Below are 26,907 nucleotides of genomic sequence, written 5' to 3'. Positions count from 1 at the left end.
TTCTAAATGGCCACTAGAGATTTGATTGGCTGTTCAGATTTGTTTAAAAAGTTGCCCCAGGAGCACCTGCCACCACTGCACTAGGATCTTCAATGTGATGGAAGGTAAGTTGTATAAGTGGTGCCCACCTCCTGCAGCAGCCATTGTGTGGCAGCCAATTTATGGCTGTGCCCACTGCACTGTGTTGGAATTCAAAAGCTGCCCAAAAGCTGAAAAACTGGAAGACTATGGTTTGCTGCTATGAACTGTGGTTTGCTGCTACAAACTGTGGTTTGCTGTTAACTATAGGAGCCCTGCTACAAACTGCCTCTGAGTCTCCCTTGCCTTGAATGCCCTATGAGGTTGCCATAAGTCACTTGCGACTAGGTGGCACTTTTCACCACACCAAAAAGAAGAGCAAGAAAAAAAAATCAGGATTAAATTCTTGCGTTTCAGGAAGAAGGCGGCCTTATAAATTAGAGATGAGACCATGGCTCAGTGGGAAAACATTTGCTTGGCGTGCAGAAGGTCTTAGGTTCAACCCCAGACGTCTCTACTAACAAGAATTTGGTAGCAGGTGATGCAAAGGGCCTCACAACCTGAGACCTTGGAGCGTCACTGCCAATCTGAACAGATAATACCGGCTTTGATGGACCAGTGGTCTGATTCAGTGTAAAGCAGCTTTATACATTCATGTGCTCAAATACTGTAATGAAATAAATTTGAAACTGACATACGGTTGGAAGTGGATCGTCGACGTAAACCCATTCGGCTGTTCCTGGTTTAATTGCAGGTGGTTCTATAACAGCAGGAGGTGGTGATTCTTCAAGGAGTAGCTGGACATTTTTCCCCTGTGATTTTCCTCGTGGGGTACCTTAGGAATGGGTGATTAAGATATTGTTAGATTCCCCGGATCATTGCCCAATAATTAGACTCTGGTGTGTTGCTCAGAAGCCTTTATTACGGATGCAGATCAGGTTCACAGCTTCAAAGCCAGTTCTAACAAACTATGTGGTGGCGAACCTATGGCACTCCAGATGTTCATGAACTACAATTCCCATCAGCCCCTAACAGGGGCTGATGGGAAAAGATATGATCCGCGGAAAATCTGAAGTGCGCATAGGATTCGCCACCATGTGTATTCTATTCTATTCTATTGACACACATTCATCCCCACAGAATCCCCCCTCCCACATTCTCAGAGCAGAGTATCTGGTAGCCTGTACTTTGTTTTTATTTATTTAACATTTTTTTACATTTTAAAACAAATTTATTTCTCACAAAATTAAAAAAAATATACATGTTTCAACATGACAGTCATATATAACATACTTGTTCATTATCCCTCAAATCAGGAGTACTTCGTTAGTTCTGGTGGGTTTTCCAGGCTGTGAACCAGTTGAATCCGGCCGTGAAAGCCTTTGACAATACAGTTACATTATTAAACTTTATATTCCCCAGTTGACTTCCCCATCCGTCTAGCATATCTCTATGCTATCTTCTTTAAAATAATAAAAAACTTAATTTTCACTCCAACTAGTTTTACAACAGAATCGTACCAACTTAAACATTTTTAAATATTGTTATCTTAGTTTCAGTTTCATAATTTATATTAATACAGCTAGGTTTATCAAAATAATCAAAATTTCAAATAAATCACGTTTGGAAACTATAATATAATCCTATAATATAACTATAATATGTATATATATTCACATACTAGCCTGTACTTTCAATTGTACCCAGCACCAGGGTCAACAGCAGATAACAATGGAGCCACCTGGCTGCCAGCTCGAGACAAGATAACAACAATATAATTCTTTCCAGAGGGCCTGGCATGTCAGGGGAGGCCTCACTGCCTACAAAGCAGCGCAAAAGCCATAAACTCCAGTCAAGGCAAAAATGCATAGGCAGCAATGATTACATATATCAAGAGCTGGTTACATATATCAGGCACTAGTTACATATATCAAGAGCATATAGCACGACCCTGACATATATGGGGAAAATATGTCTTCTAGGGATACATAAATAACTTGTAAGCAGCAAAAAACTGGCTATTTTTTAACAGCTTCATCTATGGGGCAATAGATACATAGAATATGTCACATTTGTTTGCAAAATGGAAAAATGGCTTTTAAAAATGTACTGTAAGCAATGTATTGTTGAAGGGTTTCACGGCTGGATTCAACTGGTTGTGGTGGGTTTTCCGGGCTGTGTGGCTGTGGTCTGGTGGATCCTGTTCCTAACGTTTCGCCTGCATCTGTGGCTGGCATCTTCAGAGGTGTATCACAGAGGGAAGTCTGTTACACACTGTGTCCAGTGAGAAGGGAATGTTCCCTTCTCCAACCCTAACACTTTCTTCCCTGCCAGATGAAAACATGCCATTGTTGTTTTTAACAGATAAGTATGGAGATAAAAATGATAAAATTGAAAACTATAACTATGAGCAAAATAAACATTGCAAAAAAAAAACATGGTGCTTCACCTGGTCTGCTGCCTGCTTCTTTTCCTTTGGCTGCGTCATCTTTCTTTCTTGCTTTTCCTTTACGAGATGAAGTTGATGGAGGGGATTCTGCAGGGGCTGCAAGAAGGCATTTCAGCTAAACGCTCTGGGTCATGTCGGATTCGCTGCTCCGTGACCCGAGCTGGTTCCCCTTCAAAGGAGCTCAGAGCAGCTCAGATGACATTCTCTCATTGGTCAAAACAATTCTATGAGGGAATGACTTGCCCAGAGAGATCTGTCGCTGTGCTGGGCATTGAAACTCTCTGTTGGGGAGGCACGTCTAGAAATATTTAAATTCGACAGTAAATGTAGGGCTGCCAACTCTGGGTGGGTTAGTTCCTGGATATTTGGGAGTGGAGCCTATGGAGGGCAGAATTTGGTGAAGGGATGGACCTCAGCAATTTGTAATGCCACACTGTCCATAGCAGTCATCTTCCCCAGGAAACCTAACCACTTTAGTTTGGATATGAGTTGAAATTCCGGATCTCCAAGCCGCATCTGGAGGTTGGCAACCCTAAGCAAATGTACTGTGGAAGTATATTCACTTCACCTGTGACATGCATAGCACTGCCCTCCTCTTTCATGTTGAAGGGGATTTTTTCCCCCAGCCTCAACAAAATCCAGATTTGCATAGCAGTGATTGGCTCACTCTATCATAAAGCAACTCTATGATTCCCCATGTAGGTACTGGCCTTCATGTCACTCGTGAGAGCATTTCCACTTATAAATTAAGACTAGCTTTTAAGATTAGCTTTCAAAGGCTAGTATAATTAGAGATGCCTCTGAAACAAGAATGAAGTTGGAAGCTAGTTTGCAGGCTCCCTCCTTGGGCAAGAATTACTGGGATTGTTTTAGAGGAAACCAAAAGGTTTTGAGTAAAAAGCAACATAATATTTTAACGTGAGAACGGCATCAATGGGTCAAAGGAAACAGGAAACAGAAGAAGAGAGTCACAGCAATACAGAGTCCAGGAAGAGAAAGAAACAGCCTTGCCAGGTCCAGGCTGGGGAATTCCTGGAGATTTAAGGGTGGATCCAGAGGACAGTGGAGTTCAGGGGAGACTTTGGCAGGATATATCACACAGTCCAACCTCCAAAGCAATTATTTTCTCCAGGGGAATGGATCTCTAATGCCTGGAGATCAGTCATAATTCTGGGAGCTCTCCAGCCCTACCTGGAGGCTGGCACCCCTGGAAGGAAACTGGACAGAATGGGGAAAATATATTTTCTTACAGTACATCATGTCCTTCTCTTCCTGGACCCTAAAAGGAAATGGAGCCACACTATAATGGAATGACTTAGGAGTGCATTTTTATAAGGTAATATGATCATAGTCTATTTGCACTGTCCAATATTTGCACTTCTTGCTTTGGAAATCCATTTTCTGCATTATTTATGAAACATTATGTGTCCATACAGGGTCAGGGGCACCACCTGCACTATCTTCTAAGTCTGGAATCCTAGTCCCGCTGCATTGTCCTTTGGACGTCTTATGCTAACGATACTGTTTTTATATTTTGTATGAAAAACGTCCCAGCATTTTCTTTTCCCTCTAAAACCAGAGAGGTGTGGGGTCCCAATTGAATTTGGGACCAGAGCACGAGAGGAAAAGAATTTAGGTGTTCCCCACAGTGTTTTCCCAAAGTAAAATGACCCTGGTCAGGAAATACACAGGTACCCATACCAACACTGAGGAATTTCTATGTGAAGCCAAAAGAGCTGTGATAAGCCTTCTTTAGTCAAGTGTTAGAAGCGTACATTTCAAAGTGTCACATGAAAAGACGTGAGATGTCACTACATATAGTTCATGGGCAATTTTCACTGTTTACACCAACCTTTAGGCTCTGGTTTGAGCTCCACAGGTTCTGGCTCCGGGATCTCAACAGACAAAACAGGTGCCAGTTCCTCCAACTTTCCTGGTATTACTTCCAATACCTGTTCCGCAGATGCGGCAGAAAGAAGTTCTCGTGCTCTTTTCTCGGCTTCTTTCCTTTCCTGTTCAATTCCTTTCATCACAAAATCCAAAACAAAACACACATTAACTGACCAAAGTCCAAATACAGATGTGGATACAGATATTTAATCTGGATGTCAAACGAGACATCTGCATTGGACGAACAAATCTGTGTGTGTGTGTCTGTGTGAGAGTGAGAGTGAGAGAGAGAGAGAGAGAGAGAGAGAGAGAGAGAAGTGTGGTCAAGCTGCAGCTGACTTACAGAGACCCAGAAGAGTTTACAGGACAAGAGACAGAGGTGGTTTGCCACTGCTTTCCTCTGCATAGCAATCCTGGTATTCCTGCAGGGGTCTGCAACCTGCGGCTCTCCAGATTATTATTATTATTATTATTATTATAATTAGGTTTATAGACGTTCATGGACTACAATTGGCCATGCCGGCAGGGGCTGATGGGAATTGTAGTGAACCACTTGTTGACCATCACAGGAGAGCCGCCAAAGGATTGCAGACTTCCCTCTGCTTCAATGGGTCTTTTCATTCAAAGAAAGAAGTGACAGAAATCCAAGGGCTGCCCCTGCTTGAAAAGCTTCACCAAGAGAGATCAGGCATGCCTGGCCCATTCAGGTCAGTACTAATCTCTGACGAAGCCTAAAAAAGCACAATGCACGATGGGTTGGATTCAAAGGACTTCACACTGATCTGACGCAGAGCTTCCCCTGCTTCTCCTGCACATACCCCACATTTCGGGTGGGGAGTGTCAGAGGACTCTCAGGAAGAGAACGGGCTATAATGTGGGAGGACTGGTAAAATTCAGTTGCCCCAAACTGCAATTCTACTAATGGAAGAAACATTTGGATACAACCCATATTTTATGAAGTTTTAATATATGAAATATGAAATGCGTGTACAAACAGGCCATCGAGATTCTGTGTACATAAACTGCCTCGTTTATAGGGGTTCATCCCTTTTGCCTTGGCTGACTTCAGCAGACAGAGGGACTCGCTTTTGTTCCCTCCTCCTCTAGAGAGGAAAAATAATTTAATTTCTTTTGCTTTATTTCCTGGTGAGGAGGTTTGGAGGGAGACGGACAGGCAGTATGGAACTGTACTCATGACACAGGGATGCTGTGCTCCAGATGTAGGCAGGTGCCATTTTAAAAAAAGTACTGTCTACCTGTCAATGATGATTTCCTCACTGGCGATTAATCCTGGGATGATCACCCGAAATATCCAGGTTCCCTTGAGATCTCCTCACAGCCGAACCGTGGAACACAGATCAGTCCCGTTTCTGGAGCTCCTCCCCGCCCTTATCACGGGATTTTCCTGGACCTTTTTGTATATGCACCTTTTTGAAAAAACACTCCAATGGGAGCTAATAGGAGATGGGGGCTGCACATTTGAGGGTCCATAACTTTGGCCCACATGAACCAAACTTCACCAAACCTGGGTGGTATCATCAGGAGAGTCTCCTACTAATATCACCCAGGTTTTGTAAAGTTTGGTCAAGGGGGTCCAAAGTTATAGACTCCCCAAAGGGGTGACCCCATCCACCATTTTTCCAATAGGAGCTAATAGGAGATGGGGGCTACACATATGAGGGTCCATAGCTTTGGCCCCCATGAACCAAACTTCACCAATCCTGGGTGGTATCATCAGGAGGGTCTACTAAAGATACTCTGAAATTTTGGTGCTGCTAGCTTAACAATTGCATCCCTGACAGCAGGCAATCCCCCAGGAGCAGGCCTAAACGTCTTCACTAGAAAAATGCTGCAGAAACATGCTCCCGCCAGCTAAGGTAAGTGAGGTGTGTGTGTGTGGGGGGCACCCAGAGCAGGTGTTTCCCTGGGTGCCATCCCTCCCCCCCCCCCACGCCTCTGGCTGGAACAACATCCCAGGATACAAAAAGCCATATTTAAAGTTGTTGTTACAGACTGAACTAAGGGCATGGCATTACTCACTTTTGTTTTCTATTTGCTCATCTAAAATTCCTTTTACACTTTCAAACAAAAGATCCTCCTCTGTCTCTGCATTAACTTTTATTAGTATATTTTGCTGCTCAGCAAACCAAGATTCGAGTTTTGGCCAAGTGTCCTGGAAGCCAATAATTCTGTGAAATCAAAACCACACGAAACTGAAAATCAGATATCAGGATGGCATTCAGAACTTAAATGAGTCAGGCTGATTAAAAAATAATGACACCTCAAGATGTCTTTCTGCAAAGTCACCATATAATACAACACTCCTGGGTTTCATTTCTCTGTTACCTCAATAAGGCTTTAAGTTCTGTGGTATAACTCTGCTTTTATGGTAGTGCTAGAAGCAGGTGGAATGTGGTTGACAGGGCACTTTCGCACATTATTATTATTATTATTATTATTATTATTATTATTATTATTATTATTATTATTATTATTATTATGTGTGTGTGTGTATTATTGGCTATTATTATATTTATAAACCTTGCCACTCCTCGAAGAATTGTCAGGGCAGCGAACAAACAAATAGAGCACAAATAAAATCAAAATTTTAAATAGTTATTAAATATGGCTCTATATGTTAAAATCGACCCCCATTAAAATGCAGCATCTATCAAAATTACCGATGGCGTCCTACTCGTAGTCCCCTAAGAAAAGACGGGAGGAGGAAAGAAGAGGGAGGGAGAAACTGACAGGGTCCACAGATTTTAGAAAGAGGGGGGGGGGCATCAGCGGGCGGAGCTCCCCAAAGGCCTCGGGTGGAACAGCTCGCATCTTGCAGGCCCCTGCGAGAAATTCATTAAGATCTCCCTTGCGAGGGCCAGCAGTAGCTGTGAGGTAGAAGCGTTGCCCACCAGGCAGGGGGCCAGAGCTGTAAAGCGCTCTGTAGCCCGGGTGGAGGGAAACCAGACGCATCATTGAAGAGGCCAGGGGATCACCAGTAAATTTGCCTCTGCTGGCGCAGAGGCCGATTTGGAGACATATGGGGCAAGGCGGTCCCGGTAAAGTACTGAGGTCCCAGGCAGCGCCAAGGCCTTTAAAAGGTCCGGAAACCAACTTAACCTTCTGAAAAGCGATTCGGAATTCAATCCGTGAACTCCAGTGCCTGCGAAGCTGACACATTGGTGAACAGGCGAGATATGGTCTCTGGCGGCACCTCCTGTGAGCAAAGCGTGCCGCCGCATTCTGGACCAATTTTAATTTCTGAATCAGACACAAGGGAAGGCCTCAAGCGTAGAAGCGAAGGTTGCAATAATCCAGTCTGGAAGGAATTTGACCGCTATGCGTGGATCCACGCGATTGGCCAGGTCCGGGTTGAGAGAGGAATGGGGGCCAGCCACCGGGCTTGGCGGCTTAGATGGGAAAACGCATAACCCGGGTTACATGGAGCTACCTGGGTCTCCATTGAAAGAGACGAATCAGGTGGACCCCTGCAGGCCTCACGAAGCGGAGGAGGCCGGTGCCAATGTAGCCCCCCCCTCCCATATGCGGCAGCTGGAAATCCCCACCCCTCCTTTCCCGCCCCAGCCAGAGGATCTCCGTCTTTGACGGGTTTCAGTTTTTAACCTCGCTCTGCTTCACCCAACCAGCAACCGCCTTCCAAACAATGCTGGAGGAGTCGCGAGGGAAGCGCATTGAGCCGTTCCCCTCTCCATCAACAGAATGAGCTGAGTGTCATCAGTGTACTGATGACAGATCAGCCCAAAGCTCGATACCAACTGAGCAAGAACGTGCATATAGATGTTAAATAATATGGCGGAGGACAACAGGTGCCCTCTGAGGCACACCGCCACAAATGAAGTGGAAGGCACCTCTGGGAAGCTTGGTCCCTCGCGACCACACTTTGCTGACCCACGGTCCCGGAGAAATGAGGCAATCCGCACTGAAAGGACAGTGCCCCCCGCACCCCGGAAGAAGCCAGGCCCGGTGGGTCAAAGGTAGAAGTCGTAGGTCGACCACCATCAAACGCCAAGGCGGTAAAGATCCTAACAAAACCAGCAGCGCCGCATCCGCTTCCTCGGTCAAGTTGCATAATGAGCGCATATCTGTGGCAGCGACATGTAAGAACAGCCTTCCATCCCATGCCCAGCTACGGAAGACGACTGGAAGGGATGCGAAGGCCGTATGTGTCCTCCAGGAAGCCCTGGAAGCTGCTCCAACACTTCACTCTCTCAATTTATCTTCCCCAGAAGCGAAGAAAGATTCCAAAGCGGGAGCGTAATTGGCCAGATCTCCAGGATCTAACGATGGTCTTTTTAAGAGTGGGCGGACCACTGCCTCCTTCAACCCACCCGGAAAAACTCCTTGCTCAAGGGAGCTATGGATGATATTCAACATGCGGAATAATGCACTTTTAACCCACTTTCAAAGCAGTTTGCAGCTGGATTTTACTGTGCAAAACAGCAAAATCCAATTGCAAACAGCAAAATCCAATTGTGAAAGTGGACTGAAAGTGCATTATTCCGCATGTGCGAAAGTGCCCTAAGGCTGACATTACTTTTCTCTGACAGACTTTAAAAGTTATGCTCCTTCTATGTTTGAGAAAGACGCTTGTGAATCACCACGAGGTGTGATTGCTGCGGGATGGGGAAGAGCGAGGCCAGTGACGCCCCCCCCATTAAAGGAGGGGTGGAAGGGAGAAGGAGCCATGCTAGAGAAGGGCTAGCGTCACCAGAGGAAAGGAGGGGCAAGCGAGACTTTAAAGCGGCTTCCCCTCCTTTGTCCCAGGCCATGTGCTCATCGGCTTACGATTAGCCCACCCACCTTTCCCTAATTTTTTTATGTTAATGCATGCTTATTTTGTCATAGCCCTGATGATTGGCGGTTTGGCGCATGGGTATGGCTCTGGAAGGGAAGGGGAAGGGAGCTAGGGAACTACGCCTTCCCCTTGCGAACGGCAACAGCGGCAAGAGGCGACCGCCCCTGTCGAACCGGCCGAAGTGGAACATTTCTGGCCAGGAGCGTCCGCCCGGCAGAACCCCACAATGGAACGAAGCTCGGGACGAGGCATCCACTCTGCTGAGCTGTTGCACGTCACCATATGACCAGACCCATGCTTAGCCTCACGCTTCTGCTCAATAAAATGGCTATGGCCATTTTATTACCCCAGCAATTGAGTAGTGTGTATTATTGGTAAAGGGACTCGCACAAAAAGAGACCCACCCTCGGACAGCAAAGAAAAATAATCACAGTGCCTCTTCGTCTTGGGTACACTTTAACAGTTTGATCTTAGGATTTTTATATATCTGTGGCAATAAAGGTCTCTGTAGATCACATTGCACTGATCTGTAATACAGAAAACTTAGCTTTTCTACCATCAAAAGCAGAAAAGCCTCTACCAACTCCAAATGTTCTAAAACAAAAGCAATTCTAAAAAGAATACAGATGTTCCAAGTATAATCTTCAGAGGCGTATCATATAGAAAAGTCTGTTTCATGCTGTGTCTAGTGAGAACGGAAAGTTTAGTGTGGCATATTGTCCATGTCCCAAGGTGGGGAACCAATCATTAAGTGTTTGGGTGGAACTTGCTATGCAAAGGTGTGGTTGAGTGCATTGTATTGTGGGTGGGGTTATCAGTCCATTTTTTAAGTACTGGGAGCCAAGCTTTGCTAATTTTCAGAGTCTCTTCTTTCTTATTGCAGTTGTCTTGGTGTTTGTGAATTTCAATAGCCTCTCTGTGCAGTCTGACATAGTAACCTTCTGAATTGTCCAGAATTTCAGTGTTCTCAAATAAAATGTTATGTCCAGTTTTGTTTAACACATGTTCTGCAACTGCAGATTTTTCAGGATGGTTAAGCTGACAGTGTCTTTCATGCTCCTCCATATGAGTCTGAATGCTGCATTTTATGGTTCCTAGCTGCAGGGTATGTGTTAGGAAAAAGTTCCACCAGACCATGGCCACACAGCCCGGAAAACCCACCAGAACCAGTTGAATCCAGCCATGAAAGCCTTCAACAATACAAAATCTCACTTTATTTATTTATTTATTTATTTATTTATTTATTCATTCATTCATTCATTCATTCATTCATTCATTCATTCATTCATTCATTTATTTATTGGTTGAGCTTATATACCGCCCTTTCCCAAAGGGCTCAGGGCGGTGAACAACAAAACAAAAATAGAGCACGTAAACCAAGGACCTTGGAGAGTTCCGCAGGGCCTGTAAAACCGAATTATTCCACCGGGCCTTTGGAGAGGACAGCCGCCGATAATGCCCCCCCCCCGCTAGTAGGGTCCCCTAACATCATTGGGACCCCTCCTCATTTTTGGAAGAGGGTGGTATATGGGTCTCGCGGGCCCTATTGTAGAATGTACCTGTTTTAAGATTTTTATGTTTTTTGTATGACTTTATGTTGTTCACCGCCCTGAGCCCTCCGGGGATAGGGCGGTATAGCAAGTTTAATAAATAATAATAATAATAATAATAATAATAATAATAATAATAATAATAATAATAATAATAATAATAATAATAATAATAATAATAATAAAATCCATTAGATATTAATTAAATTGGCTCTATATAAAATAAAATAACCCCACCCCATTAAAACGCAGCATACTAAAATCAGCATAATAGATGGCACCTACTATCAATCCCCTAAAAAACAGAAGGAGGGGGGAGCGGCAGGATCCACTGATGTTACAGATATTACAGATGTTACAGGGCGCCATCAGCCGCCGGCCTCCCCAGAGGCCCGGCGGAACAGCTCAGTCTTACAGGCCCTGCGGAACTCGCTAAGATTGATTGTGCTAGGCCAGCTCTCTCTGAAGATAAGAGTTTGGATCTACACTTTCCCTATCTGTCCTGAAAAAGTCTTAAAGCAGCTTAGAAACTGGTTGTTGTGGGCTTTCCGAGTTGTGTGGCCATGGTCTAGTACAGCGGTGGTGAACCTATGGCACGGGTGCCAGAGGTGGCACTCAGAGCCCTTTCTGTGGGCACGCATGCACAGAGTTCATCATGTGGGGGGGGCAGAAAATCACCCCCCCACACACACACATCTAGGCTGGCCTGGGCACGATCCTTTACCTGGGAGTAAGCTCAGTTGCTGGCAATGGGGCTTGCTTCTGAGTAAACCCTCCTAGGGTTGTGATTCACCTAATCGAAGCGTTGCATGGTTTCTTCACCAAGCTTACTCCGGAGTAACGCATGCCTCGAAGCCAACCGTTTTTTCTAAACTAAAACCTCAGTATTCAGATTAAATTGCTGTGTTGGCACTTTGAGATAAATAAGTGGGTTTTGAGTTGCAATTTGGGCACTCAGTCTTGAAAAGGTTCGCCATCACTGGTCTAGTAGATCTTGCTCCTAACGTTTCGCCTGCATCAGTTAGGTCCGACCGTGAAAGCCTTCGACAATACAGCTTAGAAACTCTTTCCCTTCCTCTCCTCACAACAAACACCTTGTGAGGTAGGTAGGGCTGAGAGAGTTCTGAGAGAACTGTGACAAGGCCAAGGTCACCCAGCCCTCCTCATGTGAAGGAGTGGGGAATCAAACCCAGTTCTCCAAACTAGAGTCCACCTGCTCTCAACCACTACACCACTTGTTGTAGGAGGTGCTCGTGGGAATGCTACAACAGCAACTGGCCCAGCCTCCATGGCAAACTAGAGGTATAGCAGAAGGGAACATTTTGCTACCGGGTCAAAGCAGAATTTTTAAAATTCTCAGCTGACAAGCATCTTAGCAGCCACAGCTGTCACCAGTCTGTGCACGGTCCTAACTTAGATGGCCCAGTCTGGCCTGATCTCATTTAGATGATGGAAACTAAGCCAGGTCAGCCTCTGTTTACATCTTGCCTTGAAACCCCTGTGGTCGTGATGGCGAACCTTTGGCACTCCAGATGTTATGAACTACAATTCCATAACACAACGTCTGGAGTGCCAAAGGTTCGCCATCACGGCCCTATGGTGTCACCATAAGTCACTTGACAGCACTTTCCTCCGCTACCATGCGTACATGTTTATTCCAGCAGTAAATAGTAGGTAACGAGGGACTCTCTGGAGAAGAACAGTGTTGACTCTTTTATATGCTGCCACAGGAGGTGGTGATGGCCACTAACCTGGATAGCTTTAAAAGGGCTTGGACAGATTTATGGAGGAGAAGTCGATCTATGGCTACCAATCTTGATCCTCCTTGATCTGAGGTTGCAAATGCCTTGGCAGACCTGGTGCTCGGGAGCAGCAGCAGCAGCAGCAGCAGGCCATTGCTTTCACATCCTCATGTGAGTTCCCAAAGGCACCTGGTGGGCCACTGTGAGTAGCAGAGTGCTGGACTAGATGGACTGTGGTCTGATTCAGCAGGCTCTTTCTTATGTTCTTATTAAGAAGACACGGTTAGGTACTGTTAGGAGAGCCAGTGTGGTGTACTGGTAAAGAGCAGGTGCACTCTAATGTGGAGAACCGGGTTTTCCACTTGAGAACCCGCTCTGCCACTTGAGCTGTGGAGGCTTATCTGGTGGACCAGATTAGCTTGTGCACTCCTGCACACGCCAGCTGGGTGACCTTGGGCTGGTCACAGTTCTTCAGAGCTCTCTCAGCCCCACCCACCACACAGGGTGTTTGTTGTGAGTGGGAGGAAAAGGAGATTGTAAGCTCCTTTGAGTTTCCTTGCAGGAGAGAAAGAGGGATATAAATCCAAACTCTTCTTCCTCTACATAGGTTGAGACTGCTCATGCATTAGACTGCAACTTACCGCTGTTGCATCTGGCCTCTCAGGGAATATTCTTTTTCTCTTGCAGCATCACCGTCTTCATAGATGTCAGAAACAGCTGTGGAGTGGAAAATATTAAATGGTTATTTGAAAGAAGATGCTAACATGAATACTCTCATTCCTTTGGCTGCAGGATTTAAGGGAATAAACAGAATCAGTCATGACTACTCGTGCATCTATAGCAGGGGTAGGGAACCTGCGGCTCTCCAGATGTTCAGGAACTACAATTCCCATCAGCCTCTGTCAGCATACCCCTGATCTATAGGAAATGCTGAACAGTGGGCAAGCTGCCCTCAGCTTGCCTTGGAGTTATCTCGAGCTCTCTTAGAAAAACGAAGCTTTTTTCTTCTTCCTACAAAGAGATCTCTGAGAATATTGGGGAGCCCTTGGGGAGCTACGCAACAGGTCTCCCTGAAAGTCTCCCCCTTTACCCAAATTACTTGGCAAAATGGAGGGTCAACGGAGGGCAGGGGGAGCACTGGCTTTGGCAAGTTCATTGCGAGCTGGAGTGAACTTTAATGAACTTATCAACTCAGAGCACAATGGAATCGGGGAGTGTGGGTATTTATGTCACCCTTGCAGACTCCTCCTTTTCTGAACTTCAGCAACCTCGCTAAAAATCATGTGAACAGGACATTTATGGTCATGGTATAAGGAAAAATCTATTGTGTTAATATAGCAAAAATGCAATCCAGCACACTGCTATATTTCTTCCCTGCTCTGGCATTTGAACTATAAGTATTAAAACAGGTGGGTACGCATGAAGTAAGGGCAGGTATATTGCATAGAAACAAGGTCTTTGTCTCTGGAAGATTCCCATTATACTGGGATTCTCAGTAGTGAAAGGAAGGGGTAGGTGTGATCCTCCCTCAACAATCCCCCCAACTGCAGCATTTTACTTCTCCTCATAAACCCCCCACCCCCCGCCAATTGTTTACCTTTGGAGGGGGGGAATAAATAGACGGGTTCAGGGACAGTCCAGTAGTGAAGCCTGAATCTGCTCCCTGCCAGGTGACCCTGAAACTGTATGAATATATATGAAGCTGCCTCCATATGGAATCAGAGCATAAATCCATCATGCTCAATACTGTCTTCTCAGACTGGCAATTTCTATTCTTGCAAGTAAGCTGGAAAGATGTGGACTAGACAATGCGGCTGTTACATGGATTTGTAATTGGTAGACTGGCAGAACAGAAAGAGTGCTCATCAATGGCTCATTTTCATCCTGCGGAGAAGTGCGTAGTGGAGTGCCACAGGGTTCTGTCCTGGGCCCAGTGGTAGGCAATACTTTTATCAATGACTTGGATAATGACATAGCGGGCATATTAATCCAATTTGCAGTTGATACCAAAATAGGAGGAGTAGCTAATATCCTGGAGGACAGGGGCAGGATTCAAAATTATCCGGACAAATGAGAAAGATGGGCCAAAGCTAACAAAATGAATTTCAACAGAGATAAATGTAAGATACTTCACTTGGGCAGAAAAAATGAAACACACAGATATAGTATGCGTGACACACTGCAATTTAAGAAGGATATTGACAAGGTGGAATGGGTCCAGAGGAAGGCAACCAAAATGGTAAAAGGTGGGGAATTCACGCCCTACGAGGAGAGGCCTAGGCAGCTGGGGATGTTTAGTCTGGAGAAGCAAATTTTAAGGGGGGACATGATAGCTATGTTTAAATATTTGAAGGGATGTTGTGTTGGAGAGGGAGCGAGCTTGTTTTCTGCTGCCTCAGAGACTAGGACACAGAGTAATGGATTCAAGGTGCAGGAAAAGAGATTCCTCCTAAACATTAGGAAGAACTTTCTGACTATCAGGGCTGTTCAACAGTAGAATTCACAGCCTCGGAGAGTGGTGGAGTCTCCTTAGAGGTTTCTAAACAGAGGCTGGATGATCACATGTCAGGAGTGCTTTGATTGGGTGTTCCTGCATGGCAGGGGCTTGGACTTGATGGCCCTTGGGGTCTCTTCCAACTCTATGATTCTATGTCTTTCAAGGATGTCCAATAGACCTTTCACATCACTTACAGTCCTTTTAACTGGAGATACTGGGGGTTGAACTTGGCACCTTCTGTATGCCAGGCAGATGCTGTACCACTGAGCTGTCTAAGAACATAAGAACATAAGAACAAGCCAGCTGGATCAGACCAAAGTCCATCTAGTCCAGCTCTCTGCTACTCGCAGTGGCCCACCAGTCTGTGGCTCCAATGGGAAACAATGCTTGAGAACTCTACCTAGGGAACACCACACGGCAAACGCAGGGCTCCCAAACTTGCATATGTCTGGCAGCATTACTAAAGTGTAGGCAGGCAGGTGCAGGAGAAAAGTTCCAGGGATTTCAAGTGAACAGGCACATGAAGCTGCCTTATACTGAATCAGATCATTGGTCCACAAGTATGGTCTACTCTGATTGGCTGTAACTCTCCAAAGCCTCTCGCAGGACCCCAGGAATAATCTTAGGAAGTGGGGGCTTCAGAAGGGGCTGCAGGTAGAGAGCAGAACACGGGGAAACTCTGCATGCCTTTCCTGTACAGATGGTAGGTAAATAAAACCCGTGAGCTCCCAGCTGGATAAGTGGGGCTCCTGGAACTTTTCACTGCTTGGAGGACTGGGAAGCGCGCAACAGCATTCGCTGAGTCCATTTCCATCTGCGCAGCCCCACACTTAAGGATGGCAGCCTCCAGGTGGGACCCCAGAACTTCGGCTCACCTCCAGACTATAGTGATCAGTATCCTGGAGAAAATGGATGCTTTGGAGCACAGGTGTCAAACCCGCTGCCCTCCAGTTGTTATGAACTACAGTTCCCATCACCCCCTGCCAGCATAATGCGAGTTTGACACCTATGCTTTAGAGGGTGGACTCTGTGCCATTGTACCCCACTGAAATCCCGGTTCTCCCCAGGATCCATCCTCAAATATTCATGAGTTTCCCAACTTGGATCTGGCAACCCCACCCTGCCCCCTGCTGGTGGCCCGGGGAGACTCTTGGATCTGGCAACCTTATACCCACTGGGTTCCATTTCTTGGTCTAGAACAGTGTTTCCCAAACTTTTTTTTCCCCATGGCCCGCTTATTTTAATACCTCTCCTCCGTGACCCACTAAACATTTTATGGCCTATTTATTAGTAAAATAAAACAAATTTGAGCGTCACCCCATCACACATCTGCCTGTGCAGCTCGATAGGGGTGAGCCCAGCCGCACATGGGGCTTCATCTGCACGCGTTGCCGTCAGGGAGGCTCCCTGGGGTGCTGCTTCCACCCCCATCTCCCTCACGGCACCAGTGTCTGCCATGAGCTGCGGCTCCATCCTGAGCCCCTTTCTGGGTGCTCAGCTGGCCAGGGAGGAGCCCCAAAGCTTCTGTATCATCCTGGCTGGTCTGGCTCCAGGTGGGTGGTGCCCTCTGAGCAAGGACAGGGGTGGGGTGGTCGGCCCCAGCCCCAGACATTAGGTGACCCAGCATTTTGCTTTCATGACCCGGTGCTGGGTCACAACCGACTGACCATTTGGGAAACGCTGGTCTAGAGTATGACAAAATGTTGGCAATTGGCTTATTATCCACCCAAACCTTTAAGATTCTTGCCCTACATATGCCTCCCTATTTCTTTAAAGTCAGTCAGAGAGTCTGATAGCTGCAATTGGAACGGTTATATAAATTCTTCCTAATTGCATGCGTAGCAATATTAAACTTACGCTTCCTGTTTGCCACTCGGTTCAGAACGATGGCGTCTGAAGCCTCTAACAATATGACGAAGTCAAGAGCAGGTGGGAACACAGGTAGCTCTTTTAGTGCTCTTGGGTCTACAGCCAAGGTGGGTTTTTTCATGCTGGCATCCGTTGCTACTGGCTGATCCGGATCTCGCCCTGTCAGGGCCTTTTCAAGGAGCTTGGCCTGTTTCAGCGTCATTGGAAACCCATTTATGATCCAACCTTGATTTGGTGCAAGCCGGCTAAGCAAAAACAGAACCCCAAATTGTCTTTGGTTAGAAAAATCACTGAGATCCACCAGAACACAGCCACACAGCCCGGAAAACCCACCACAACCAGTTGAATCCGGCCATGAAAGCCTTCGACAATACACTAAGCATTATGTTCTTCTGTAGTCCTTCAGCCCCAGAATAAACAGAATGCTCAGTTTGGATATCTTAGAAGAAGTACCAAAAAAGATCTTTAAATTAAAAACAAAATACCAAATGCTTCTTGAGGCAAACAAACTCACTCTGAACAGAAAATAAACCCAGGTATCTGCTGCATGGCCTCTTGAAGAGGCAAGTACTTCTTTACTCAGTGGGTCATTCAATTGTGGAATTCATTGCCTGTGGATATATTGACAGTCAGTAGCAGAGATGGCTTTAGAAGGGAATTACACAGATTCATGGCTGCTAGCAAGGAATAGGGAAAGGAAATCTTATACTGGGGAGGATCCAGCTATCCTCATAGGAGTCCTCCTCCAACTTACGCTGCTCTTCTTTAATGACTCTTCCTCCAACAGAAGGACCACTTAATTTGCAGGTGTTCTTCTTTAGGCTGAAGGAAACCTTTGAACTTTGCTCAATTTTAGGATGCAAATTAAGGGGCAAGCCTTGACCACTAGGCCCTGTTGGTTGGTCCTACAGGGCAACTGTTTGGCCATTGTGTGACAAAGCAGCTAGATTTGAGTCTAGCACCATCTCAGAGGCCAAAAGATTTTCAGGGTATGAGCTTTCGAGAGTTAAATCTCGTTCCGTCAATCTTTTGTGCGATGGGAGGCTGGACTAGATGGACCACTGGCCTGATCCAACAAAGCTCTTCTTTTAACATTTTCACTGAAAAGGCATGAATGACCATTAACAGTCATTCTATCAGATCTGCATGGCAAAAGAGGTCACATTTGCTCCTCTGGGGCTGAGGCCCTTTCCGCACGGGCAAAAACGCTGTCCCAGGGGAAGCATTCGCACAGGAGGTGCTGCTGTTTTGCAGCAGTGCCATCCTGGCTGCCCCAGAGCAGCATGGAGCTGCCACTTTAAACCTCGCTCATCGAGTGAGGTTTGTGAAAAGCGGCGTCTTCCCGCTGGCGTGGTGCGAACCGCACCACTGGGAAGATGCCGCTTTCCCCCTCCCCTCCACTCACCTCTTCTTCCAGGGTCGCTCTGGAGGGCTGGAGGGTCATGCCCACGCTGCCCTCTGACCCCTGGAGGTTGGAGGGTAGTGTGGGCGTGTCCCTCCAGAGCGATGCTGGAAGAAGAGGTAAGTGGAGGGGACCGAAGGAGAGGCGGCTACGTGTGGATCTGCCTCTCCGTCTGGGGAGAAACTTTGAGCTGCTCGCACGCTACGGCGCGAACAGTCCCCGAGCCTCCACCGGCATAATTTATGCTGGTGGAGGTTTGTTTCCGTGGCTGTGCAGAAACAGCCTGAGTCTCAGTTTTTTTGAATAAGACTATTAACAGAGCAATTATTTAGTGCTCATTAGAATGGCAAAACTGGACGCTATATTTGACCACACTCAAATTCTGTTAAGAAGCAGGCTGCTCTGGCATACCTAATATTTTCAACCATGATGCCAACTAATAATTCATCAGGAATGCTTTTTCCTCTCTTCAGCAGTGTTTCTGCAGCTGCTCCAAGTTGAGCACGAATAGAAAGCTGTGGAATTGAAAACAGACATTTAAATAAGGCTGGAAATTCAGAGAGCTCTGAAAGGCTCAGTAAATTCAGGCCAATTTTACTTGTTTAAAAATATGCATTTATCATTAAAGGACAAACTTCAATAAAGGGCAAACTCTTTGGCTGAGATCAACCAGCCCGCACTGTGAAAGTGGATTCTAAAGAATTTGCTCAGTAATTATAAAAATTACGCAGTGTTAAAACTCAAAGCTGGATCAAAAAAGCTATATCCTACAGTAAATACCAATGGAATTCTTTGAATAATTGACTCCCATGCTGTTATCAGAAGCTCCATGTTGGTTCAAAAGCATCATGCAAGTTTGTCAGTTGTTTATCTCTTGGAGTTAAAAAATGAACTGTTTAACAAAATTGCAGGGAAAAGTTAAGAGTTATCCCAGAGTGGTTTTATACTGATTAAACATGAAGTTGTTCTGACCTAGATAGCCCAGAATAGCCTGATCTCAGAAGCTAAGCAGAGTAGGCACTGGTTAGTACATGGATGGAAGACCACAAGAAATTCCAAGATGGCTACACAGAGGCAGGTAACGCCAAGCTACCCTTATTCATCTCTTGCCTTGAAAACCCTACGGGGTCGTCATAAGTTGTTCTTGCTGTGGCAGCACCCCCACCTCAAAAAAAAAAAATCCAAAATCCACACAATTTCAATTTGAGATTCCTAGAGAAAAAATGATAATAGGAAGAGATGCTTTTGTTTTTCCAGAACACCCAGGAAGAAGAAGAAGAAGAAGAAGAAGAAGAAGAAGAAGAAGAAGAAGAAGAAGAAGAAGAAGAAGAAGAAGAAGAAGAAGAAGAAGAAGAAGAAGAAGAAGAAGAAGAAGAAGAAGAAGAAGAAGAAGAAGAAGAGGAAGAAGAGGAAGAGGAGGAGGAGGAGGAGGAGGAGGAGTTGGATTTATATCCCCCCTTTCTCTCCTGTAAGGAGACTCAAAGGGGCTTGCAAACTCCTTTCCCTTCCCCCCTAACAACAAACACCCTGTGAGGTAGGTGGGGCTGAGAGAGCTCTGAAGAACTGTGACTAGCCCAAAGTCACCCAGCTGGTGTGTGTTGTTCCCCAGATAAGCCTCCACAGTGCAGGTGGCACAGCAGGGAATCAAACCCAGTTCCTTCAGATTAGAGTACACCTGCTCTTAACCACTATGTCACTGCAATAGAGAAGGACACTGCAATAGACTGGGGCAGCAAGCCAGGTCTCATCTTATGCACGGCCATTACCAGCCTCTTCCCATGGTTAAGATTTTTTAAAAATTACAAGGTGGTTGTTTAAGGAAGGGTAAACATAGTTCTTTATAGTAACGATAGTAAGCAAAAGATGCTCATAAACTCCGCAGAAGTTCCTTTGCAGCTGATCTATAGATGACACAAAGGATGTGATAGAATAAAGTTTCCAGGTACAGAATTTTGGATAGTATCATTTCACTTCATCGTCACCCACTGTTCAAAAAGCTCCTTGCAAAAAATAAGTTGTTCGATGGCTGCTGAAATGGGTAACCTAGCAGAGTTATTAAATGAAAGAGATTTCTGTCATTATGCTCTGTTTTCCTATTTTGCATAAAAGAACTTTCCTGAGACAAAAATACCCACGGGGGGAAAACTGCAAACTTGTAAAAGTTAGGTACTTTATGCAGTGAAAACCCCAACAAGGATCAAGGGGTAAAAGTGTTCTTCGAGTTCATCAAGTAGCACAAGCTGATAGAAAAGATTATGCTGACAGGAGGAAATAAAAGGTAGTTAAATATCCTCTAACACCAGAAAACATCACAGTACAAGAATGTAAAGGAAAATCTGTCTATCGAGTCAAGCCAATGGTGCCATTGACCCAACACATTTGACCTACAGTAGCTTCCCAAAGACTTCTCCAGTTTGAGATTCTTTTAATGGAATTTGTCAAGGACTGAACCTGGAACATTAACACATGCAAAAAAAATTAATAGTGAAAGAGTCGAGCCCAGTAGGACTTTAGAAGACCAAGAAGATTTCCAGGCTATTAGCTTTCAAGAGTTAAAGCTCTGAGGAAGGGAACTTTAGCTCATTCCGCACATGCAGAATAATGCACTTTCAAACTGCTTTCAGTGCCCTTTGAAGCTGTGCAGAATAGCAAAATCCACTTGCAAACAGTTGTGAAAGTGGTTTGAAAACGCACTATTTTGCATGTGCAGAAGGGGCCTTTGACTCTTGAGAGTTTATACACTGGAGATCTTGTTGGTCTTTAAGGTGCTACTGGACTCAAATCTTTCTGTTCAACAGCAAACCAACATGGCTGCCCCCTGCAAAAAAAGAGAGTTCTTTCACTGAGTTACCCAACCATAGTCAAAGGGGGGGGGGGGCGGGGAGGAGTGAATTGTTAGTTGTTTACAGAACTGGAGCGCACTATAATCCACAGACAGGCAATGCTTTGTTTCAGAGTTCTGAAGACAATATGGCAGAGGAATTGGACCCTGAAGTGTACATGCTGAGGTGGATCCTATCCACTGGTGGGATTCAGCAGGTTCGCACCACTTCAGCAGAACCGGTTGTTAAAATGGTGCTTGTAACAATCAGTTGTTAAATTATTTGAATCCCACCACCGGAACCGGTTGTTAAATTATATGAATCCCAACACTGATCCTATCCCCGTCCTTCCACTTCACTCAGCCAAGTCTTTTTATTTATACGCTTATTTCTTAAATCATTCATACCACACCCTTACTTGTGGCACAGGTTCCTCCAACCTACAGAATCTTCCTCCAACTCAAGGAGTTTTTCTAATGGAAAAAGAGCCACTTCAGTTGGATTCAAGTGAGTAGAACGTTAGAAGAAGAGTTTGGATTTATACCCTTCTTTCTCTCCTGTAAGGCAAAGCGGCTTGCAAACTCCTTTTCCCTTCCTCTTCCCACCTTGTGAAGTAGATGGGGCTGAGTTCTGAGAGAACTGCACGTCACCCAGCAGGCTTCATGTGGAGGACCAGGGAAACAAATCCAATTCACCAGATAATAGTCTGCCGCTCGTAAGGAGGAGTAGGGAATCAAACCCTATTTTCCAGATTAGAGTCTGCTGCACTTGACCACTACACCACACTGGTTCCTAGAGACCAACAAGATTTTTGGGGTGTATGCTTTTGAGAGTCAAAGCTCCCTTCATCGGCTGTGTAGCTTGAAAGTTCACACCCTGAAAATCTTGGGGTCTCTTAAGATGCCGCTGGACTCAAATCAAGCTCTTCTACTGCAGATCAACATGACGATCCTCCTGAAATAAATTGGAGGAAGTCTCCTTAGGCTGAAGGACAGTTAGATGTACCTCAGTCAATACACTCTTGCGTAAACTTGCACCTAAGTAGTACCGAAATTGTAATGTCAAAAAAATTGAAAAAGCTGGCTTAACATTTTGATCCAGCAGGCTGCAAGTCTTTTGAATCAGTCATGTCTAAAGTTTGAACAGAGACAAAACGTGGGAGAAAAGAAACAGGTGCGTGCGGAATCAGCAACAACACCACTATTGTACCACCTTCAACGTCCCAGCTGCCTTCAGCCTTAGGATCTGTTCTTTGGGGAAATTAAAATCAAATTACGTACCCTGGTTAAGTCGTCCGCTTCATCGGTCAACTCTGTTGACCTAATCGAGATTGACATTTGGTCAGACCCTATGGATAGCAAACAGTTTTTACCGTGAGATTTGATGTGTTAGTATTGCCATAATTTGTGTGGAATGTTGCCCTTTGCTAGAGGAAACTGCAAAAGCCCCCTTCCACTCTTCTGCTGTTCAAAACAAGCCATTTCCTTTAAAACACATGATTTTAAAAGGTTGGTTTTGCACAATCTTCTCTTCCTGCCGTTACTGTGCAGCTGATGCAGGTTTGTACCTTGCGTTCCATAATCCAATTGGCTGCACATGTGTAGCTTTGCATGTTCAACACACACACAAAAATTTAAAAAGAGAAAAGGGGACTTTCTGGCAATGGCCAGGCAATAATGAATGTGTTACTGTAGCTCTATGAGTGACAGGGCGGCCATATTTGCTGCCATGGGGAGAAAACATGCTTGGGGGACTTGTACAACGGCGGGTGGGCAGAATCTTCCTGATATGGTGGATAGCGGCATACACTAAAAAAAAAGGTGGAAGGGAAAGGGACAATCAGCTGGCGGGTGGGAAGAATGAAGATTCTCCTGCCTGCTGTGTTGGGTGGGATTTTGCAAAAAGATCACTAGTTGAGCAATTTTTGAAAACCCTGGGTAGAGAGGAATATAACGGGCTTAAGTCATTTTGGGAAAGAGATCTGTGCGAAGTTCTTCCCCTAAACGCTGTTTATAATGTCTTAAAGACATTATATTTGTGCTATGCAGAATCAACCAGAGATGTTCCATTCGGCTTTTGACAGGCAGACTATTGGTTTATTTATTTATTTCTGGTATTTATATCCCGCCTTGTCCCTAGCAACTCAAGGTGGCTTAGAATAAAAAAACAACACAATAAATACAATAAATTGATCTGTTCTTGTTTCTGGCCTCCCCAATCTTTCCACTCCCTCTTCTCCCTGCCTTGTCGAAGTAGAATTAGATTGTCAGCCAGGGGAAGTTGGACACTTGATAGGCTTGGGTTGCAGGATATCGATATATTGCCATCTGTGTTGTTTGGATTTTAATGTTAATTTTAAATTACTGAATTGATCGTCGAATGTTTTAATTAATGTGTGTAAGCCACCTTGAGCCTGGTCTTGGCCGAGACAGGGCAGGGTACAAGTATAATAAAATAGAAATAGGTAAATAAATAATGGGCAGAAGAAGGCCCTTTTGATTTTTTTCATTTGAATTTCAAAATGACAAGATAATCCCAGTATAAGTTTGTGTTTTTGTTTACCTCTGCTGTCATTATCGTAAATCTTCAGCGCTACCAGGGAAGCTTTGGAGGCAGCCTTCATGACCTTGTTTGGGAAGAGGGAAAGCCATCTATCAGAAAGTTACTTTAATAGTGTGAAAGAGAGTTTGAGACACTGCTTTAAAAGTATTTTGGATTTTATACAGTCCTCCAAGAACATAACAACAACTGAGTCCTTTGCTCAAGAGACTTCAAACCAAGGTCCTGTCAAGCTAGGAAGAAACAAGAATTCCAGGAAATCTTAACTTCTACATATTTTAGAGATTCATTTATTATTTATTCATTAGTTCTTTCCATGGCCCTTCCCTGGAAGGCTCAGGGCTATTTATAACCTCAGTTAAAACCATACAGTCACAATAAATACTTAGAACACATTCTCTAAAAATGCACTAAATCTAAAATCAGTGGCATAAAACTATCACAGCCATCAGACAGTAAATGCCTACGTCTTGCCCGCTGCCTCAAGATCATTGGGTTTAAGTGAGGTTCATGCAAAAAGGATCAGCAAAGCGGGGAAGGAAAGGGAAAGAAGAAAGGGAAATTATTTTAAAAGAAAAGACAAAAAAGGGGGAAAGTGAGGGGAAGAGAAGGGAGGGGGGCATTGATGTATCACCATAGTTGCCTCAACCATATGCCTGGTGGAACAGCTCTGTCTTACAGGCTCTGCAGAACTGCATTAAATCTCACAGGGCTCTAGTCTCTCCAGACAAAGCGTTCCATCAGGAGGGGGGCCAGGGCAGAAAAGGCCCTGGCTTTGGTTGAGGCAAGCCAGATTTCCCTTGGCCGGGGATCACCAGCAGATAATCTTGAGGGGATGATTCACCTAGAACACAGTAAGCAGGTTGGATTCAGTCTACTGTGAATGGTAGGTTCTCCGTTCTTATGTGTATGGTGCCCGATCTGGATTAGAACCAAGGCATGTGTGGAGAAGAAGCTTCAAACCCCCTTCCCCCAGTGCCATTTTCCCAACTTGAAACAGTTTGGGGGGTGGGGGCCAAGAAATGTAATTCCCAATAGACCAAAGCATAAATTCTGAAAATTGCTGACCTACACATTTGCTGTAGGGATATCTTTCTTCTGACCCACCCTCTTTCACTATAGCAGCACTAAATACCCACTTCCATGGCATACCCACTATAGCAGCACTAAATACCCACTTCCATTTTTATTTCTTTAAACTGTACCCAGCTTTTTCTCCCCAAAGTGGATTATATCACTCTTCTCTCCTCCATTTTGTTTTCATAACAACCTTGTGAGGTAGTTTAGGTTGAGCTTACAGGGCTGGCCCCAAAAGAAACTTCCAGGGCTGAGTGGGGGATTTGAACATGGGTCTCTCAGATCCAAGTCCAACATTCTGCCCACTATGCCACTACCAATTCCAACTCATTAGTACCAATTAAGGTGAGGGAGTAGATTTCAGTCCTGATGAGCAGCAGTCGAGTTGAAAACAGATGTATCCAACCCACAGTGTACCATTTACTTTGGAGCCTTGCTGGTTTTGTGTCAATGAAACCAGCAAGTTCACGGCCGCGTACATGCAACCCACTGAGACGTATGCAGGAGATTTTCAGAGAAGGTTGTGCCCTATGTTCCTTTGTACGCAGTGGGTACCATTTGGATATTCCCATTTTTGTTACCAAACTGCCTCAGAGCGGAGCTAGCAATATGTGTCGTGGCCGACAGTGGAAACCAACAGGACACCATAGCTAGAACAGCGACTGCAAGAAATCCTTTGGAAGTCCTCATAATCACACATGAAGCTGCCATATACTGAGTCAGACAATCTGTCCATCAAGGTCAATATTGTCTATTCCAGGGGGTCTGCAACCTGCGGCTTTCCAGATGTTCATGGACTACAAATCCCATCAGACCCTGCCAGCATGGCCAATTGGTGGGAATTGTAGTCCATGAACATCTGAAGAGCCTCAGGTTCCAGACCCCTGGTCTACTCAGACGGGCAGCAGCTCTTCAGGATCTCAGCTAGAAGCCTTTCACATCACCTCTGGCCTGGTCTTTTTAACTGGAGATGGCAGGGATTGAACTTGGGACTTTCCGCATGCAAAACAGAGGCTCTTCCACTAGGCCACAGCCCCTCTCCCAAAGGAGCTGGCAGCTCTCAATGCTTTTAAAGACGAAAGCAAAATGTTCACTTACCTCGATTTGACTTAAGGGAGCGTCCTCCGTTCTCTCTAGATCCTCACAAGTCGCGCTCCCCAGTTCTTTTTGATGGTAGGCGTCGATGGCCTCGGAGATCAACTGGTCCATACACAATGGCAGGGTGTTGCAAGCTGACAGAAGGAAAAGCGTCCGGCACCATTTTAGGACAATGTCACAAAATACCAGTGAGCATTATGAAGTGCTGACCGTGTAGCTTTAGGAAGAACGGAGATGTTCGCTGGTGGAACTAGCCTTAGTTCCACCTCCACCTTAGTTCCACCCTTAGTTCCACCATTTGCGAATAATTACCTTAGATTAGAACAAACCCACCAGAGACTTGTTCTATGTGCATCCCACTGGAACTACCCCCAGTTCCAGTGGGATGCACATAGAACAAGTCTCTGGTGGGTTTGTTCTGAGGTAATTATTCGCAAATGGTGGACCAGAACCTACCAATGTATCACAGCAGCTTTGGAGGTCGATCTCAGATAGGATAGATGGGATAGTACAATCAGTTTCACTTGCAGCCCCATCCAATGGGCCAGGCGCCTGCCTGTGGCACTGCAGCCATGCTGGCCTGCCACTTCCATGGAGACTTCCCAACAGGATGAGGAGGCTTGAAACACAAGAAGTCTCTCCCCATCGTCGTGAAGCCCTCATTGGGCTTAATGGTGGCATTAAGTCCTAAGCCCGGGGCACTGGTGCAAGAGGGCAATGGCTGGGAAGGTGTCAACTAGCACTTGCTCCTCCCCCTAGCCCAGGGGTAGGGAACCTGCGGCTCTCCAGATGTTCAGGAACTACAATTCCCATCAGCCTCTGTCAGCATGGCCAATTGGCCATGCTGACAGAGGCTGATGGGAATTGTAGTTCCTGAACATCTGGAGAGCCGCAGGTTCCCTACCCCTGAGGCACAGAGTCCTGCTCCACACCCTTGGGCTGCCCATTACAACAGCAGAGATCACAGTAGCACAGGGAAGCTGACGTCATTGTCGGGAGGGCCGTATGGCAGTAGGTTTGCTCCTCCGCCAGTGGGTCTAAGAATATTTCTTAGGCTGTTTCGGGCACCCACATCAGCGGCTGGTCTCACCAAAGGCCCGGTGGAACAGCTCGGTCTT

General features: G+C 45.5%; 1 protein-coding gene across 4 annotated transcripts in view; it reads right to left on the bottom strand.

Annotated features, from left to right (window-relative positions):
* Window positions 1–26,907, bottom strand: part of SPEF2 (sperm flagellar 2) — a 134,738-nt gene that overhangs the window by 63,400 nt on the left and 44,431 nt on the right. For 3 of the 4 annotated variants that reach the window (XM_048504145.1, XM_048504146.1, XM_048504147.1), the window contains exons 12-21: window positions 25,790–25,923; window positions 23,618–23,681; window positions 22,336–22,403; window positions 18,645–18,748; window positions 16,820–17,076; window positions 13,107–13,182; window positions 6,398–6,546; window positions 4,320–4,490; window positions 2,468–2,563; window positions 717–853 (exon numbers count right to left, since the gene is read on the bottom strand). In XM_048504145.1, coding sequence (XP_048360102.1) covers window positions 717–853; window positions 2,468–2,563; window positions 4,320–4,490; window positions 6,398–6,546; window positions 13,107–13,182; window positions 16,820–17,076; window positions 18,645–18,748; window positions 22,336–22,403; window positions 23,618–23,681; window positions 25,790–25,923 — 1,256 coding nt within the window. Of the gene's footprint in view, window positions 1–716; window positions 854–2,467; window positions 2,564–4,319; window positions 4,491–6,397; window positions 6,547–13,106; window positions 13,183–16,819; window positions 17,077–18,644; window positions 18,749–22,335; window positions 22,404–23,617; window positions 23,682–25,789; window positions 25,924–26,907 lie in introns of those variants that run through there. The other variant, XM_048504149.1, reaches the window with a different exon arrangement.

Source organism: Sphaerodactylus townsendi, linkage group LG07 (assembly GCF_021028975.2).
Source record: "Sphaerodactylus townsendi isolate TG3544 linkage group LG07, MPM_Stown_v2.3, whole genome shotgun sequence".
In the NCBI taxonomy this organism is placed as follows: domain Eukaryota; kingdom Metazoa; phylum Chordata; class Lepidosauria; order Squamata; family Sphaerodactylidae; genus Sphaerodactylus; species Sphaerodactylus townsendi.
Note: the sequence above shows the minus strand (reverse complement) of the source record. Positions and strands in the feature narration are given on the sequence as shown.